At 48.1% G+C, this 14036-nt stretch overlaps 2 protein-coding genes across 2 annotated transcripts in view; both read left to right on the forward strand.

The window, feature by feature from the left end:
* The window catches only part of LOC122432734 (CREB binding protein), a 118663-nt gene that overhangs the window by 17527 nt on the left and 87100 nt on the right, over positions 1–14036 (forward strand). Inside the window, exon 2 of the mRNA XM_043454782.1 lies at positions 7353–8065. Coding sequence (XP_043310717.1) covers positions 7353–8065 — 713 coding nt within the window. The remainder of the gene's footprint in view (positions 1–7352; positions 8066–14036) is intronic.
* Positions 11642–14014, forward strand: LOC122432738 (RNA-binding protein EWS-like). The gene is given in 3 exon segments (XM_043454793.1): positions 11642–12575; positions 12578–12927; positions 12929–14014. Coding segments are annotated over 3 exon segments (1968 nt in total). The 5' UTR covers positions 11642–11854; the 3' UTR covers positions 13826–14014.

Below are 14036 nucleotides of genomic sequence, written 5' to 3' on the forward strand. Positions count from 1 at the left end.
AGGCCTGAGAGCAGGGACTCACTCTCACTGAAGAAAGCCTGGGAGGAGGGGGATCGCCTGGCTGAGCCCACTTTGGCTCTTGGGCAGATAGTGACCTTGAGGAAGGGCATTTTTTTGTTGTTGTTGTTGTTCAATATAAAATCACTGTTCAGAATAAAGTAAAACCTTATTTTTACTAATTTATGTATTTGCATTAAATATTGAAGCCTGAATCATAGACGATTTTAGAAAGAATTTGCTTTTAATTATTTCCTAATAGTTATTGTAACCAAAAAAGGGCGGGGGGGTTAGATTAGATGTCTTTTAAGAATGTGATTAAATGCCCGAAGTTTATTTATAATGGCATAAATGCCAATAAAAGAGTGCACTTTTTCTTTTCCTTTAAATTTTTAAAAAAAAATTTATTTCTCCGTTGTTGGAAAGTTGTGCCTTTATTTATTTGCAGAATCTTTGAGAATTTTCAAAGCAATATGAGCATTAAATCGAGTAGAATTGTCAGATTTTTAGGGCTTTACCATACAGAAAAGATGATTGCTGGCATGAACTGTGTACCAGGTGTAGGGTGCCAGGTCCTTGGTGCGCGGTATCTTTCAGTCTTCATAGCAAGTTCGGAAGATGGGGCAGTGACAGTAATACTAATGACTAATATTTACTGAGCCCTCACTGCATGCCAGGCTAAGTGCTGTGTACACAGTGTATGACTTAATTCCTTCTTCAGTGATCCTAGAGGCAGGTACAATTTTCCTTTCCAGGTTAGAGCTAAGGAACACACATGGGGAAGGCAGGAGTAGGTGACGGAGATGGACCTGAGTGAGACTGGCTGGGTACTTTCCTCACCACCCCAGACTCTGCTCCCTCTGTTGTTGGTGTCTGATTAGCAGTATGTTCATAAATGCACTGACGAGGCCTGGAATGGTCTCCAGATCACCTAAGACTGAAAACCCTGTGAAAATGTCTAACACTCTGTGGATTCCTCGTCTTTAGATGTGAGCTTTTTCAGGAAGCATTGCCCTTTTTGGATCAAGGTGGTTTTTCTTTATTTATTTTAATCCAGTTTTGACTCAGGAATTAAAATTCTCTTTGTAAAAATTTCCAAGGTTGATGAATAAAGATGCTCAGCTTTTGAAAGATTTAAGAGATGCATTTAATAATGCCGAAGAGAATCTAGAGAATTCTGAAAGGATTTTAAAGAAAGCAGACCTTTTTCATGGGGCAAAAGGGCTGCAGCGAGAAATAGGGGTAAGGGGGGAAGAGAATATACCCTTCCTTGGGAGGGGAGTTTCATGCTCAGAAGTAGAGAAACACTTACACAAAGCAGCGTGTAAACTCTTGGGTAGTTTATTTCCAATACCGCCATCTCTCCTTCTCCATTATGCTTTTTAATCTTTGCATTACCAGTAGAGGGTCATTGATGCCAAGATGTAGCCAGAGAGGGAAATAGACTTGGCTGGTTTTCTGGAAGATAGAGAGGCAGCAGGAAGAAGGTGTGAAGAGGAGGATGAGCAAAATAATGTAACATTTCAAGAAAATTCATTGTTAAATTTTGTTCTCCTTGTTTCTGTTTTAGGAAAACAGTAATAAATGTTAAAATTACTGCTTGCCCTCTTGGCCTAGACAAAGTAACTTGTTAACATTGATATTGTGTATCGCCTGTAGCTTAGGCACTCTTCTCCCGCCTGTGTTCTCATTTGGCTTGCAGTTAGCTGTCCAGGGCTCCTCTGTGCTAAGCATGGGGTGGTGGGCACTGGGCACTGACCTCATCCCTGTGTTTGTGGCGTTTACAGCCTCATGAGTTGTAACAAGAAGTTGATAGTACAATTTTAAGATTCACCCATTATGTCTGTAGACTGTGGACGAGTTCATACTTCTAGCCAGTACAGAGTGTAATAAACTGGTTTGTACACGTTTTGAGAGAAAAATCAGTTCTGCCAGCGTGGAGGATCTGGGGCTCTAAATGCAATGCAAAGAAAATAAGATATATTGACAGAAAGAGGAGAATTCAGAAAACCTGAGGGAAGAAGTATCTTCTAGATGGTTTGTTTAATTAGCTGATGCATTTGAAACAACTCCTTTCAAACAAAACTTTTCAGATGTTACTGGCTGGAAAGATTGGGTCAGTCACCTGCCAGGTATTTGATTTGTAAAATGAAAAGCCTTTTCCAGTGTCTCTATCAGAGTAGTTCATTCCTTAAGGTGAAATGCTGCCTTCTGGTTGCAATGCATCGGAATGGGTCTTGCAGCATGGGGGGGCGGTCAGTGTTTGGCGTGGCCGTCCCTGGACTGAGGTCTCTGTGGCCCAGAGGGGAGAGGGCCCTCGTGGTCCTGCGTGGTGAAGCCGTCCTGCTCCGAGGCGGAGGGTGTGCTCAGCTTTCTCCTTCCTGAGCTGCTGCCACCGGCGCCGCAGCCTCGCGGGGCGTGGTGGAGCCTGAGCGCCCACAGCTGCTTTCCCCGGGTCAGCTTAGCTCAGAGGCACAAGAGGCACAGGGGAGTCTGGACCTGGCGGAGACGGAGAGGGAAGAGGTTCAGCCCCGCACCCCTCCTTCTCCCAGTGCCTTCCAGCCCCAAATGAAGAGTCATTTGTGACTCCTCGGGGAGCTGACCGAGGCAGGAGGCACCTCCTCCAGTTGGAGGTGACTCCCCAACGTGTGTATGTTCTATCTTGAATTCCTTGGTGCAGCTGAAAAGTCCCGAGGGGGTGAGAATTCCTGTTCCCGGCTGTGGCTGTGTGACGGGGCTCATCTGCTGAGGGTGACCCTGAATCCCTTGCAGCCTCAGCTTTGCCCTCTCCTGGGCCCATCCCCTGCTGATGTGGTGGAGAGACAGGAACTTCCTGGGATTGGAAGTGTTGGTGCTCAATCTTGAATTTTCGGAACTTGCGATGACTCAGACTGGTGTTTGCCCAGCCTGTATGTGGGGACACTGGGTGTGTGGAAAGCACAGCTGTGTTGTGTTGCAACAGCCCGGCTCTCCTGCTTCGTTCTCCTGTGTCATGGTTTGTTTTGAACTAGAGAACAGGGAGAGTAATGGTGAGGAAAGTGTGATGGTGTGAGTGTGGATATGCCTTCCACAAGCGCTGCACACCCCCTTCTGTCTGTTACAGAGACTGTACATCATGTATGTGGCTCTTAGTGTGTTCACACATGTTTGGACTGGGTAGGTGAGGACGCAGCAGGGTTAGTCAACCCTTCCTGCACCCAGACAGCTGTGAGACGTGCTTGTGCTGAAACAGGGTGAGAAAGAGTGGTCACCGTGGACACAGTGTGGCAGACCAGTAAAAACCAAAACCAGAAACGAGGCGCAGACATAGAAGGTGCAGCTGCACTGGGACTAGGGCAAGATAAAACCGTAAAAGAAAATGCGTCAGTTTGAGAGAGGCAGCACGTGGGTGAGCTGTTAAAGGTAAGAAAATTTCTGTGCAGGATGGCCTTTAGATAACTGGTGTCAGTGGCAGAGCGCCCCTTTCCTGCTCTCAGCGCGTAGCCCCGGGATACCATTGTCCCTGTCTCACAGTTGAGGGAATTAAGACGCAGAGATTAAGCTGTTTGCCCAGGGACGCGGGGCTGATTGCCTCAGCCAGGGTTTGCACTCCCGTGCTCTGCCTGCAAGTGTTCTTTCTGCATTCCCATTTCTGACTCCCACTTCCCACGCTGGACTGGGGACCCTGTTGTTGACCTTGCTGTGGTTATCTGTTCTTCTGAATTTACCTGCCATTGTCCTGGCCTGCCCGCTCTCTCCTGGAAAAGTGCTTTGGGACTCTTGGAAGAGTCAGTCAGGCGCATCCACAGGCTATTCCAAACTTCGAATGTACAGTATTTGTAGCTCGCTTCCTCCTTCTGGTCTCTAGTGCTTGACACTGCATCCCCTCCTGGCAGATAAGGGAATCTGGTGTCTGTCATAAGTGGCTTCCATTGTCTTTGTTTAAATGAGTTTCATTTTCATGTTCATAGATTAAGAAGCATTGCATTAAACATACACACACACTTGATTTTTCTGAAAGAGCGGTCAGTAAAAATGTGTGTACATATGGGAGGCAACAAATACAAATGTTAGTTATGTTAGAGGGTTGTTCTCATTTATTTTTACTTTATTTCATGTGGTCTTTGTGTCTGGAGACCTTAGTGAATCTCCAGCTTAAGGATGACACAATGGCATAGAAGTTGTGGAATGGAACCCCAAAGCCACGTGGAAACACAGGAGCTTGGTGGTCGCCTGCGGGAAGCCCTGTCAGTGGTTCTCTTTGCGGTCTTCTGTATCCAGGAGTCCTGTTGTCGCTTCATGATTAAGTGTCCTTGAGCCTGAGGAAGCAACCCCCACTTGGGGCATTCTACAGAACAACTGACCTACCCTCTTCACAAATCTCAGAGTTACGAAAGACGAAGCCTGGAGGCCCTTTCTGGAGTCAAGGAGGAGACAGAGACATGACACCTAAACGCGTTGGGGTCTTGTAATGTTTTTTTGTTTTTGTTTTACAGTGTTTTTTTTCTTCTTTATCTGAAATGGGTTTTGCAACAGGAAAAAGAAACATGATAAAGGACATTTTGGGAACAATTGGCCAGGTTTGAGTGAGGGCAATCAGTATTAAGTACCATATCAGTGTTAAGTTTCCTGAATTTGTCAACTGTCGTGTGCTTGTGTGAAGGGTGTTCTTAGGGCGCACACAGTGAAGTACTCGGGAGGAAAGGTGAGGCTCATGCCATCTGCAGCTGCCCTCAGAGGTCCTGCAAAGCAGAGTGTGTGTGCAAGGAGTGTCTAGTCCCTCACAGTCAGGCAGGATGAACTAACTATGTGTTCAAGGTGGCTTATGAGGCCTGTATGTGTAGTGAACTCAGGAGGTTGAAAAGGGACTGCTTGGTTTTGCAGGAGTCGTCTCCGTAGTCACTGTTTAATGTGAAGGAGGGCTGGACGTGAGGTTTTCTAGACCGAGAAAGTACCTGCAGAGGAGAAAGCATGCTGATGCAGAGGCTGGCTTGTGGTATTGTGGCTGGGAGGTTGGGTGCCCCGGCAGGTGCAGAGGAGAGTGAAGGAGTTTGAACTTCATCGGTAGACATGAGGAAGATACCAAGATGCCTTCAGCTGCAAGTTACCGTAGGCTGCAGCTGGAATGGCTTCAGTGATAGGAGTGCATTTTCTCTCGTTACAGGAAGTCTGAAGATGTTGAGGGGTGGGGAGTGGTTCCAGGATCGGCTGTGTTAGCCTAGAGATGGCTTCGTGGACCTGGGTGCTTGTGTTTGCCCTGCAGCCATCCTTAGCACGCGAGCCCTGTCTTCTTTCCTGGCTGAAGAGTGTTTCTGCAGTTCCGGGAGGAAATCTAGTGAAGAGTGGGAGGTCATCTTCTGAGCATCCCTTAGCACTGGGAAGGAGAACCATCTCCAGAATGCTTTGGCCCTCTTGCCTTCGGTTTCCGTAGCTGGGACTGTGTCACTTGCCGCGGGGAAGGTGGTCTGGTGGTTTTGCGCCTTGGACTGGAAGTCCCTGCCCTTCCTGAAAGGAGCGTCCCAGGCAGCCAGCTGAGGAGCTGGTTGGGGAAGATAGTCAGAAGAGTCTGCACCTTGGAGAAAAAGGTTTTCGATTTTCTAAAAGTGGCTGGTGGCAGGGGGAGTGGCTTGTTAAATTTTATAAGAAGTCGCTTGCACACATCACCCCCCATTTTACCCTTGCACCTATTTTTGGCAGGTTACTTTTCAGCTGCTGCCCACATGCACGCACTTTAGTTCTAATCTTACTCTGTGTGCCATTCTGCATACAGTTTCATTTGCATGTTTTTATATAACACAAAACATTTTCCTATATTTGTACAGTCTTCATATGTTAATGGATGTATAATGTTCTCTAGTTTCTATTGTACAGCAGCTTATTAAGCCTCTGTTATTGAATGGTAGTAATGATAATAGCTGAGGGCTTCCCCGGTGGCTCAGCAGTAAAGAATGTGCCTGTGGTGCAGGAGCCACAGGAGCCAGGAGTTGGATCCCTGGGTCGGGAAGGTCCCCTGGAGGAGGGCACGGCAGCCCACTCCAGTGTTCTTGCCTGGAGAATCCCATGGACAGAGGAGCCTGGCGGGCTACAGTCCACGGGGTCACAGAGTCAGACACGACTGAAGCGACTTAGGAAGCACACACAAATAGCCAACACTTTGTGAACCCTTAGCACCCACAGGCACTGTTTAAGTGATTTCCATGTATTAATTCATTTAGTCCTCACAGCAGCCCTCTGAGGTGTAGTAGCCTTTATCACTTCCAATTTCTAGATGAGGAAACTGAGGCACAGAAAGCCTATGTGACTTAACCAAGGTCACACAGCTGGTAAGTGGGGAGCAGGAGGCAGAGCTGGCATCCAGACACTGGCAGTCTGGGTCTTGAGCTGTGATAACCAGTAGGTTAAACTGCTTCTGAGTATAGTCTGCATTTATTTTGATGTTACAAATAATTCCATGGTGACTGTATTTCTGCACGTCTTGTCCTCTGCACTTGCACGCATGGCCAGGTTGTTATTTGAACAGTGCGTGGTCAGTGAAGGACTAGGGATGACACATATAGGCCACATAAGAGAAGTGTTACTTTGAGAGAGACTGGAAAAAAGGAGTTGCTATAATTTTCATGTTTGATGACTAGGAAGGATGGTCTCTTTTGTTTACTGTTTTATCTTCCTTTGTGATACTTACGTGCTTGTATATCTGTTGATATTTATTCTTGGGAGGTGTGCTTTCTGTCTTTCTATAAGATTGACTTTAACCCTTTCTGTATAGTTTTTAAGCTCCTATTTTCTTTTAATTATTTTTAATTTCTGTGTATGTCTATTTCCTGTAGCTTTAGTAGTTTGAGGAATCTCAGTTTCTGTTAAGGCTAGTTTTTTTTTTAAAATAATTTACTTCTTTTATATATATATATATGTATATGTATATGTATATATATATATATATATATTCACTCAAGGCTGGGCTTTAATTTTCTCAGATTGCTGTTGGTCTAACCTGATGCCTAGTTACTGTTTTACACACATACATTCTTGAAGCATTTTAACATCATAATTCAGCGAACTTGTTAAATTTCCATTGTATTCCTTTAATTTGTATTTGCCTTACCCCACACTCTTTATTGTTTTAGACTATAGGATAGAGTCTGTCATTTTAGATAGCCTTCCTCTCCTCTCTCTTTAACTTCCCCTTCTTCAGAATTTGAAAAATACTTTTGTTTTATTTTCCCAAATGAACTTTCAGATCATTTTGACATTATTCGTAAGACATGCGAGTGTTCCGTGTTAAATGCCCCTTTAGGTTACGTTTGTAGTAACATGTGACGGTTGGAGAGCGATTATGGTTGCTTAGTTTCTCATTTCTGTTTCTGTTTCATTTCTAGATTTTGGATCATTGTTTGACTTGGAAAATGATCTTCCTGATGAGCTGATCCCCAATGGAGGAGAATTAAGCCTTTTAAACAGTGGGAACCTCGTTCCAGATGCTGCTTCCAAACATAAACAACTGTCCGAGCTCCTGCGAGGAGGCAGCAGCTCCAGCATCAACCCGGGAATAGGCAATGTGAGTGCCAGCAGCCCCGCGCAGCAAGGCCTCGGCGGCCAGGCCCAGGGGCAGCCCAGCAGTGCCAACATGGCCAGTCTGGGTGCCATGGGCAAGAGCCCTCTGAACCAGGGAGATTCTTCCGCCCCCAGCCTGCCCAAGCAGGCAGCCAGCACCTCCGGGCCCACTCCTCCTGCTTCCCAAGCACTGAATCCGCAAGCACAAAAGCAAGTGGGGCTGGTAACCAGCAGCCCTGCCACGTCGCAGACGGGACCTGGGATCTGCATGAATGCAAACTTTAACCAGACCCACCCAGGCCTCCTCAATAGTAACTCTGGCCACAGTTTAATGAACCAGGCCCAGCAAGGACAGACGCAGGTCATGAATGGATCTCTCGGGGCTGCTGGCCGAGGAAGGGGAGCTGGGATGCCATACCCTACTCCGGCCATGCAGGGGGCCACGAGCAGTGTGCTGGCTGAGACGTTGACCCAAGTTTCACCGCAAATGGCCAGTCATGCAGGGCTGAACACCGCGCAGGCTGGAGGCATGAGCAAGGTAAGCGAGCGTCAGTAATTTGCAGGCATCCTGCTAACCAGGGGCGCGTTCCTGTCCTCCTCTAGGTGTTCCTCCTGCCCCTCCTTCTCGAAAGGGATGGATTTGGTGTTCCATGTCCTTCTTCCCAGCATACGGATCCCTGCCGTGTCTTTAAGGTGGGAACTGGTGAAGAAGCCAGCGGTAGGCTAGCCTACACGTCAGATGGCAGACAGTTGAGAACACAGTGGTGGGGTGGGGGCTGAGGGCTAGTTTTCAGCCTCTGAGATGAACGTGTGGAGATAGGACCACGTGATTGAGAGGCAACTTGGCGGGGAGTCGGCCGTCCGTGGCGTTAGTGAGCCCGGCAGAGGCGCTCTGCCGTCACCTCCCGCCACCAGCCAGGGTCGTCCTCTTCATGCCCTTCCTGTGTTACAGCCAGCTGGCCTAATGTCTTTTGCCACCGCCTCCGTTTTACCAGCGAGGAAGCTGGGTTCCAAGCTGGTTAGCTCCTGCCGTGCTTCACAGGAAGGGGTGGCATGGCAGAGCCAGGGGCAGTGTGGGGCCTCGGGTCCCAGAGGAGACTCAGCAGTGGTGCTCCAGACGGGGTCCCAGAGCAGCGGCGTGCGTGCCGCCTGGAGCCGGGAGGTGCTCGGAGCTGCTGACTTGGGGTGTCATGGCGGTGCAGCGTGGAGCTCTGCCCCGAGAAGGGCCCCGCAGCTGGTGTGCAGTGTAGGAACTGCGTGTGGAGAGCAGGGAAGGCAGATGCCAGGGTGGAGAGGGGCCTCCGGAAGAGTGAGAGCGGACACGGGGCAGGATGCGAGCTGCCGTAGTGGCTCAGGCGGTAGAGAATCCGCTGCGGTTCAGGAGACCTGGGCCCAGTCCCTGGGTAGGGAAGGCCCCCTGGAGGAGGAAATGGCAGCCCACTCCAGGATTCTTGCCTGGAGAATCCCATGGACAAAGGAGCCTGGTGGGCTGTAGTCCATGGGGTCGCAAAGAGTCAGACCCGGCTGAGCAACTGACACTTTGGCTTTCAAGGGACAGAGCACGGGCTGACCCGCTAGGCGCCGACCACTGGGATACGCCGAGAAGATGCTCAGCTGCTGCCCCCAGTGCCCCTGTTTTAGGCAGTGTTTGGTGCAGCAGATTCCAGAACAGCAGAACTGTTTGAATTTGATGAGTCCCAGATAAGGGGAAGGGAGAGGTCAGCGTAGAGCAGTTTCCCCACGAGGTTGATGCCGGCACTAGGGGACACCTGTGAGCCCTGTGACTGGCTTAGCTAAGAAGAGGATTTTTTTCAACTGAGAAAGTAAAAGTGAAGTAATTCTAAACATTCAAATTTCATTTATCTCTTTTGAAGTGTTATTAAGGGGAAATGTGAACTCAAATTTTTGTTGTCCCTGGTGTTTGAAGAGGGGTCTGTGTGTGCATGCGCGTTTTGGAGTTGAATTGAGAAGAGGTTTCTTTGGTTTAGGCTTTGTGGGTAGATTGATGTTTGTTCCTTCCTGATTCACTGGTCACTGTTCCACATGCTCAGTTACGAAAAGGTGTTCTGGAGAATTTCAGTCACACACAAAAATAAACAGGGCTCCTGAGTGATCTCAGAAATCACTGAGGAGTTTTCTTTAAAATGTGGATTATCTGTCCATATTTGCCACATTAGATACTAAAAGAGAATTTTAAAACACAAATGTTCATTAGCCATTGTAGTGATGTCACATGTCACAGAGCCTCTTGTGAGAGCAAAAAAGGCAAATAATTGTCTTAGTGTTTTATGAAAATAGTTTCGACCCTTGAAAGGAACTGAGTCCCTTGACCACATTTGGAGAGCCATTGATTGTGTGTGTGTGTTTACGTATTCCTGAATGTTGGACTTGGCACACCTGGGCAGAGTACACTGTCACACGCACATAAGTGATTTCCTTGTGTCATCAGTGTCCACTAGATACTCAGTTTTCCAGGGGTTGCATGTGTCGTGATTTGTTATTACAGACTCCTCTCCCCCTAAATTGAATAACCTATCTTTTATTCAGTTGCTGTGGCTCTTAAGAAACTGTTAATCTCTAGAATTCTTACAGTTTATTTGTTGACAGATCTGGTGGTTTTGCTTGTTCTTTGTTCTGGGAGTTTCCTGCAGTCTGGGCATTGCTGATCATGTCTCCCTCACCCCATGTTCCTCTGTCTGCCCAGCGTTTTCATTCTTTTATGCAGCGTGATCTGTCTGTAGACAGCAGCGAGTGTTCGGTGTGAGGATGGTAAGCCACGTGACTGCTGTGGCATAGCCATCTCCTGTCCCAAAGAGGCCAATGGCGAAGAAGGGGTGGGAGGTGGCATTTTTGAAAGTTATCGTGGCCTTTGGTTGGGACAAAAGAACTAACAGTGGTGGACAAATAGTAGGAGTGAGACAAGTTCATTTTAAACTGAATAAGATTTTAAATGCACAGAGGGAAAAAGAAACTTTTAAAAAAGGTAATTTTGTTTAAAAAAATTATTGGTACAAAGGATATGCAGATTTCCTATAAAATAATGTAAATAGTAAAAAAAGAGCAGCCCCTCTCCGCTTACAGCTAACTGCTTCTGTACAGATATGTTAACACAGGTCCTTTTTTAATATACAAAACAGAACCAGACTACATGAGCTGAGCACCTTGCCGTTTTAGGTAACAATAGACCACGAAATGCCTTTCCATGCCACTGGGCACAGATTTTTCGTTTTCCTACTGATAGCAAGGTAGTGTATTTTGTGATGCACCATAATAGTTCATGTACCCTGATGAGGAACATTTGGATTCTTTCTGACATTCCATTAGTACAGGCAGTGCTGCAGTGACTGTCCTCATGTAGGCATATCCACGTGCATTGTGAGGTAAATTCTGAAAAGTGAAGTTACTGGGTCAGAGGCTTTGTTAATGGTTTTGTCTTTAGAAAGTAATCATGCATGTGGTTTAACAACTGAGTCAAATTTTTTTTAAAAAAATCAGCATTAAGGATAAGAACTGAAAAGTTAGTCTCCCTTAATTTTTGACCTTTGGTTCTCCCAAATTCTCTCACCGAAGGCAGCTACTATTTCTTATCTGTCCTGCCAGAGATGGTCTGTGTGTATCCAGGCACAGAGAGGTTGTGTGTGTGTGTGTGTACTGCTTCTAAACACAGTATAGTATAACCTCTCCCCTCCCCCACACCCCATCGCGTGTATGTGTGTGCACACGTCGTGTCCACCCCTCAGCAGTGTCAGTTGGACGCTGTTGCCTGTTAGACAGAGCTCTCAGTCCTCCTCACTAGGTATGGCGTGGGAGTAGTCCCTGATTTGGCTGTGTCTTAATTTGTATGACTAATGCCCCAATAGCTGTATGTTTTGATGCTATATGTTTGGTTTTTGATTTGTGTACATATATTTGTATAGCTGGACGTATCTGCTGGAGAGATTTGGGGGTGAAATTTCTGGATTAAAGGATATTGACATTTTTAATAAGCATATACATTTAAGCACAGATCCTCTCCAAAAACATGCAGATTACACCCTAACCAACAGCAGATGAGTCCCTGTGCCTCAAATTCTCACCAACACTGATAGCATTTTTTTTTTTTTTTAACTGATTTGCTGTTCTCTTAGGCACAATGTTTTGTCATAAATTCATGGGCTTTTCTATTTTGCTGTTGCTCAAATTCTCTGTCAGTTTTCCTGTTGTCTTGTTTCCCATTTTTACTTGTTGGTTTGTACTCAATATTTTTGCGTATTAAAAGCTGAAGTCTAAAGACAAAAAATTAGAAGCAAAAAGCATATAAAGTGAGAACGAGAAGGAAGGAGAGAAAATGGCGTCCACGGATTATAGTACATACAGCCAAGCTGCAGCCCAGCAGGGCTACAGTGCTTACACTGCCCAGCCCACTCAAGGATATGCACAGACTACCCAGGCATATGGGCAGCAAAGTTATGGAACCTATGGACAGCCCACTGATGTCAGCTATACCCAGGCTCAGACCACTGCAACCTATGGGCAGACCGCCTATGCAACTTCTTATGGACAGCCTCCCACTGGATATTCTACCCCAGCTGCCCCCCAGGCATACAGTCAGCCTGTCCAGGGGTATGGCACTGGTGCTTACGATACCACCACTGCTACGGTCACTACCACCCAGGCCTCCTACGCAGCTCAGTCTGCGTATGGCACTCAGCCTGCTTACCCAGCTTACGGACAGCAGCCGGCAGCCACTGCGCCTGCGAGACCGCAGGATGGTAACAAACCTGCTGAGACTAGTCAACCTCAATCTAGCACAGGGGGTTACAACCAGCCCAGCCTAGGATATGGACAGAGTAACTACAGTTATCCCCAGGTACCTGGGAGCTACCCCATGCAGCCAGTCTCGGCACCACCGTCCTACCCTCCTACCAGCTATTCCTCTACACAGCCGACTAGTTACGATCAGAGCAGTTACTCCCAGCAGAACACCTATGGCCAGCCGAGCAGCTACGGGCAGCAGAGTGGCTACGGCCAGCAAAGCAGCTATGGGCAGCAGCCGCCCACCAGTTACCCTGCCAGACCGGGTCCTACAGCCAGGCTCCAAGTCAGTACAGCCAGCAGAGCAGCAGCTACGGGCAGCAGAGTTCATTCCGACAGGACCACCCCAGTAGCATGGGTGTTTATGGGCAGGAGTCTGGAGGATTTTCCGGACCAGGAGAGAACCGGAGCATGAGTGGCCCTGATAACCGGGGCAGGGGAAGAGGGGGATTTGATCGTGGAGGCATGAGCAGAGGTGGGCGGGGAGGAGGACGCGGTGGAATGGGCAGCGCTGGAGAGCGAGGTGGCTTCAATAAGCCTGGTGGACCCATGGATGAAGGACCAGATCTTGATTTAGGCCCACCTGTAGATCCAGACGAAGACTCTTGACAACAGTGCAATTTACGTGCAAGGACTCAATGATAGTGTGACTCTCGATGATCTGGTAGACTTCTTTAAGCAGTGTGGAGTTGTTAAGATGAACAAGAGGACTGGACAACCCATGATCCATATTTACTTGGACAAGGAAACGGGAAAGCCCAAAGGCGATGCTACAGTGTCTTATGAAGACCCTCCAACCGCCAAAACTGCTGTTGAATGGTTTGACGGGAAAGACTTCCAAGGGAGCAAACTTAAAGTCTCTCTCGCTCGGAAGAAGCCGCCCATGAACAGCATGCGAGGAGGCATGCCGCCGCGCGAGAGCAGGGGGATGCCGCCGCCGCTCCGAGGAGGTCCAGGGGGCCCAGGAGGTCCTGGAGGACCCATGGGGCGCATGGGAGGCCGCGGAGGAGACAGAGGAGGCTTCCCACCAAGAGGGCCCCGTGGTTCCCGGGGGAACCCGTCTGGAGGAGGAAATGTCCAGCACCGAGCTGGAGACTGGCAGTGCCCCAACCCGGGCTGTGGAAGCCAGAACTTCGCCTGGAGAACAGAGTGCAACCAGTGTAAGGCCCCGAAGCCTGAAGGCTTCCTCCTACCACCTTTCCCACCCCCGGGCGGTGACCACGGCAGAGGTGGCCCTGGAGGCATGCGGGGAGGAAGAGGGGGCCTCATGGACCGCGGTGGTCCCGGTGGAATGTTCAGAGGCGGCTGTGGTGGAGACAGAGGTGGCTTCCACGGCGGCCGGGGCATGGACCGTGGTGGCTTTGGTGGTGGAAGACGAGGTGGCCCTGGGGGGCCCCCTGGACCACTGATGGAACAGATGGGAGGACGGCGAGGCGGGCGAGGAGGACCTGGAAAGATGGATAAAGGCGAGCGCCGTCAGGAGCGCAGAGACCGGCCCTACTAGACACAGAGACCCGTAGAGCTGCATTGACTACCAGATTTATTTTTTAAACCAGAAAATGTTTTAAATTTATAATTCCATATTTATAATGTTGGCCACAACATTATGATTATTCCTTGTCTGTACTTTAGTATTTTTCACCATTTGTGAAGAAACATTAAAACAAGTTAAATGGTAAAAAAAAAAAAAAAAGCATATAAAGTGAGATGAGAGA

This window comes from Cervus canadensis, chromosome 32, assembly GCF_019320065.1.
Source record: "Cervus canadensis isolate Bull #8, Minnesota chromosome 32, ASM1932006v1, whole genome shotgun sequence".
Classification (NCBI taxonomy): Eukaryota; Metazoa; Chordata; class Mammalia; order Artiodactyla; family Cervidae; genus Cervus; species Cervus canadensis.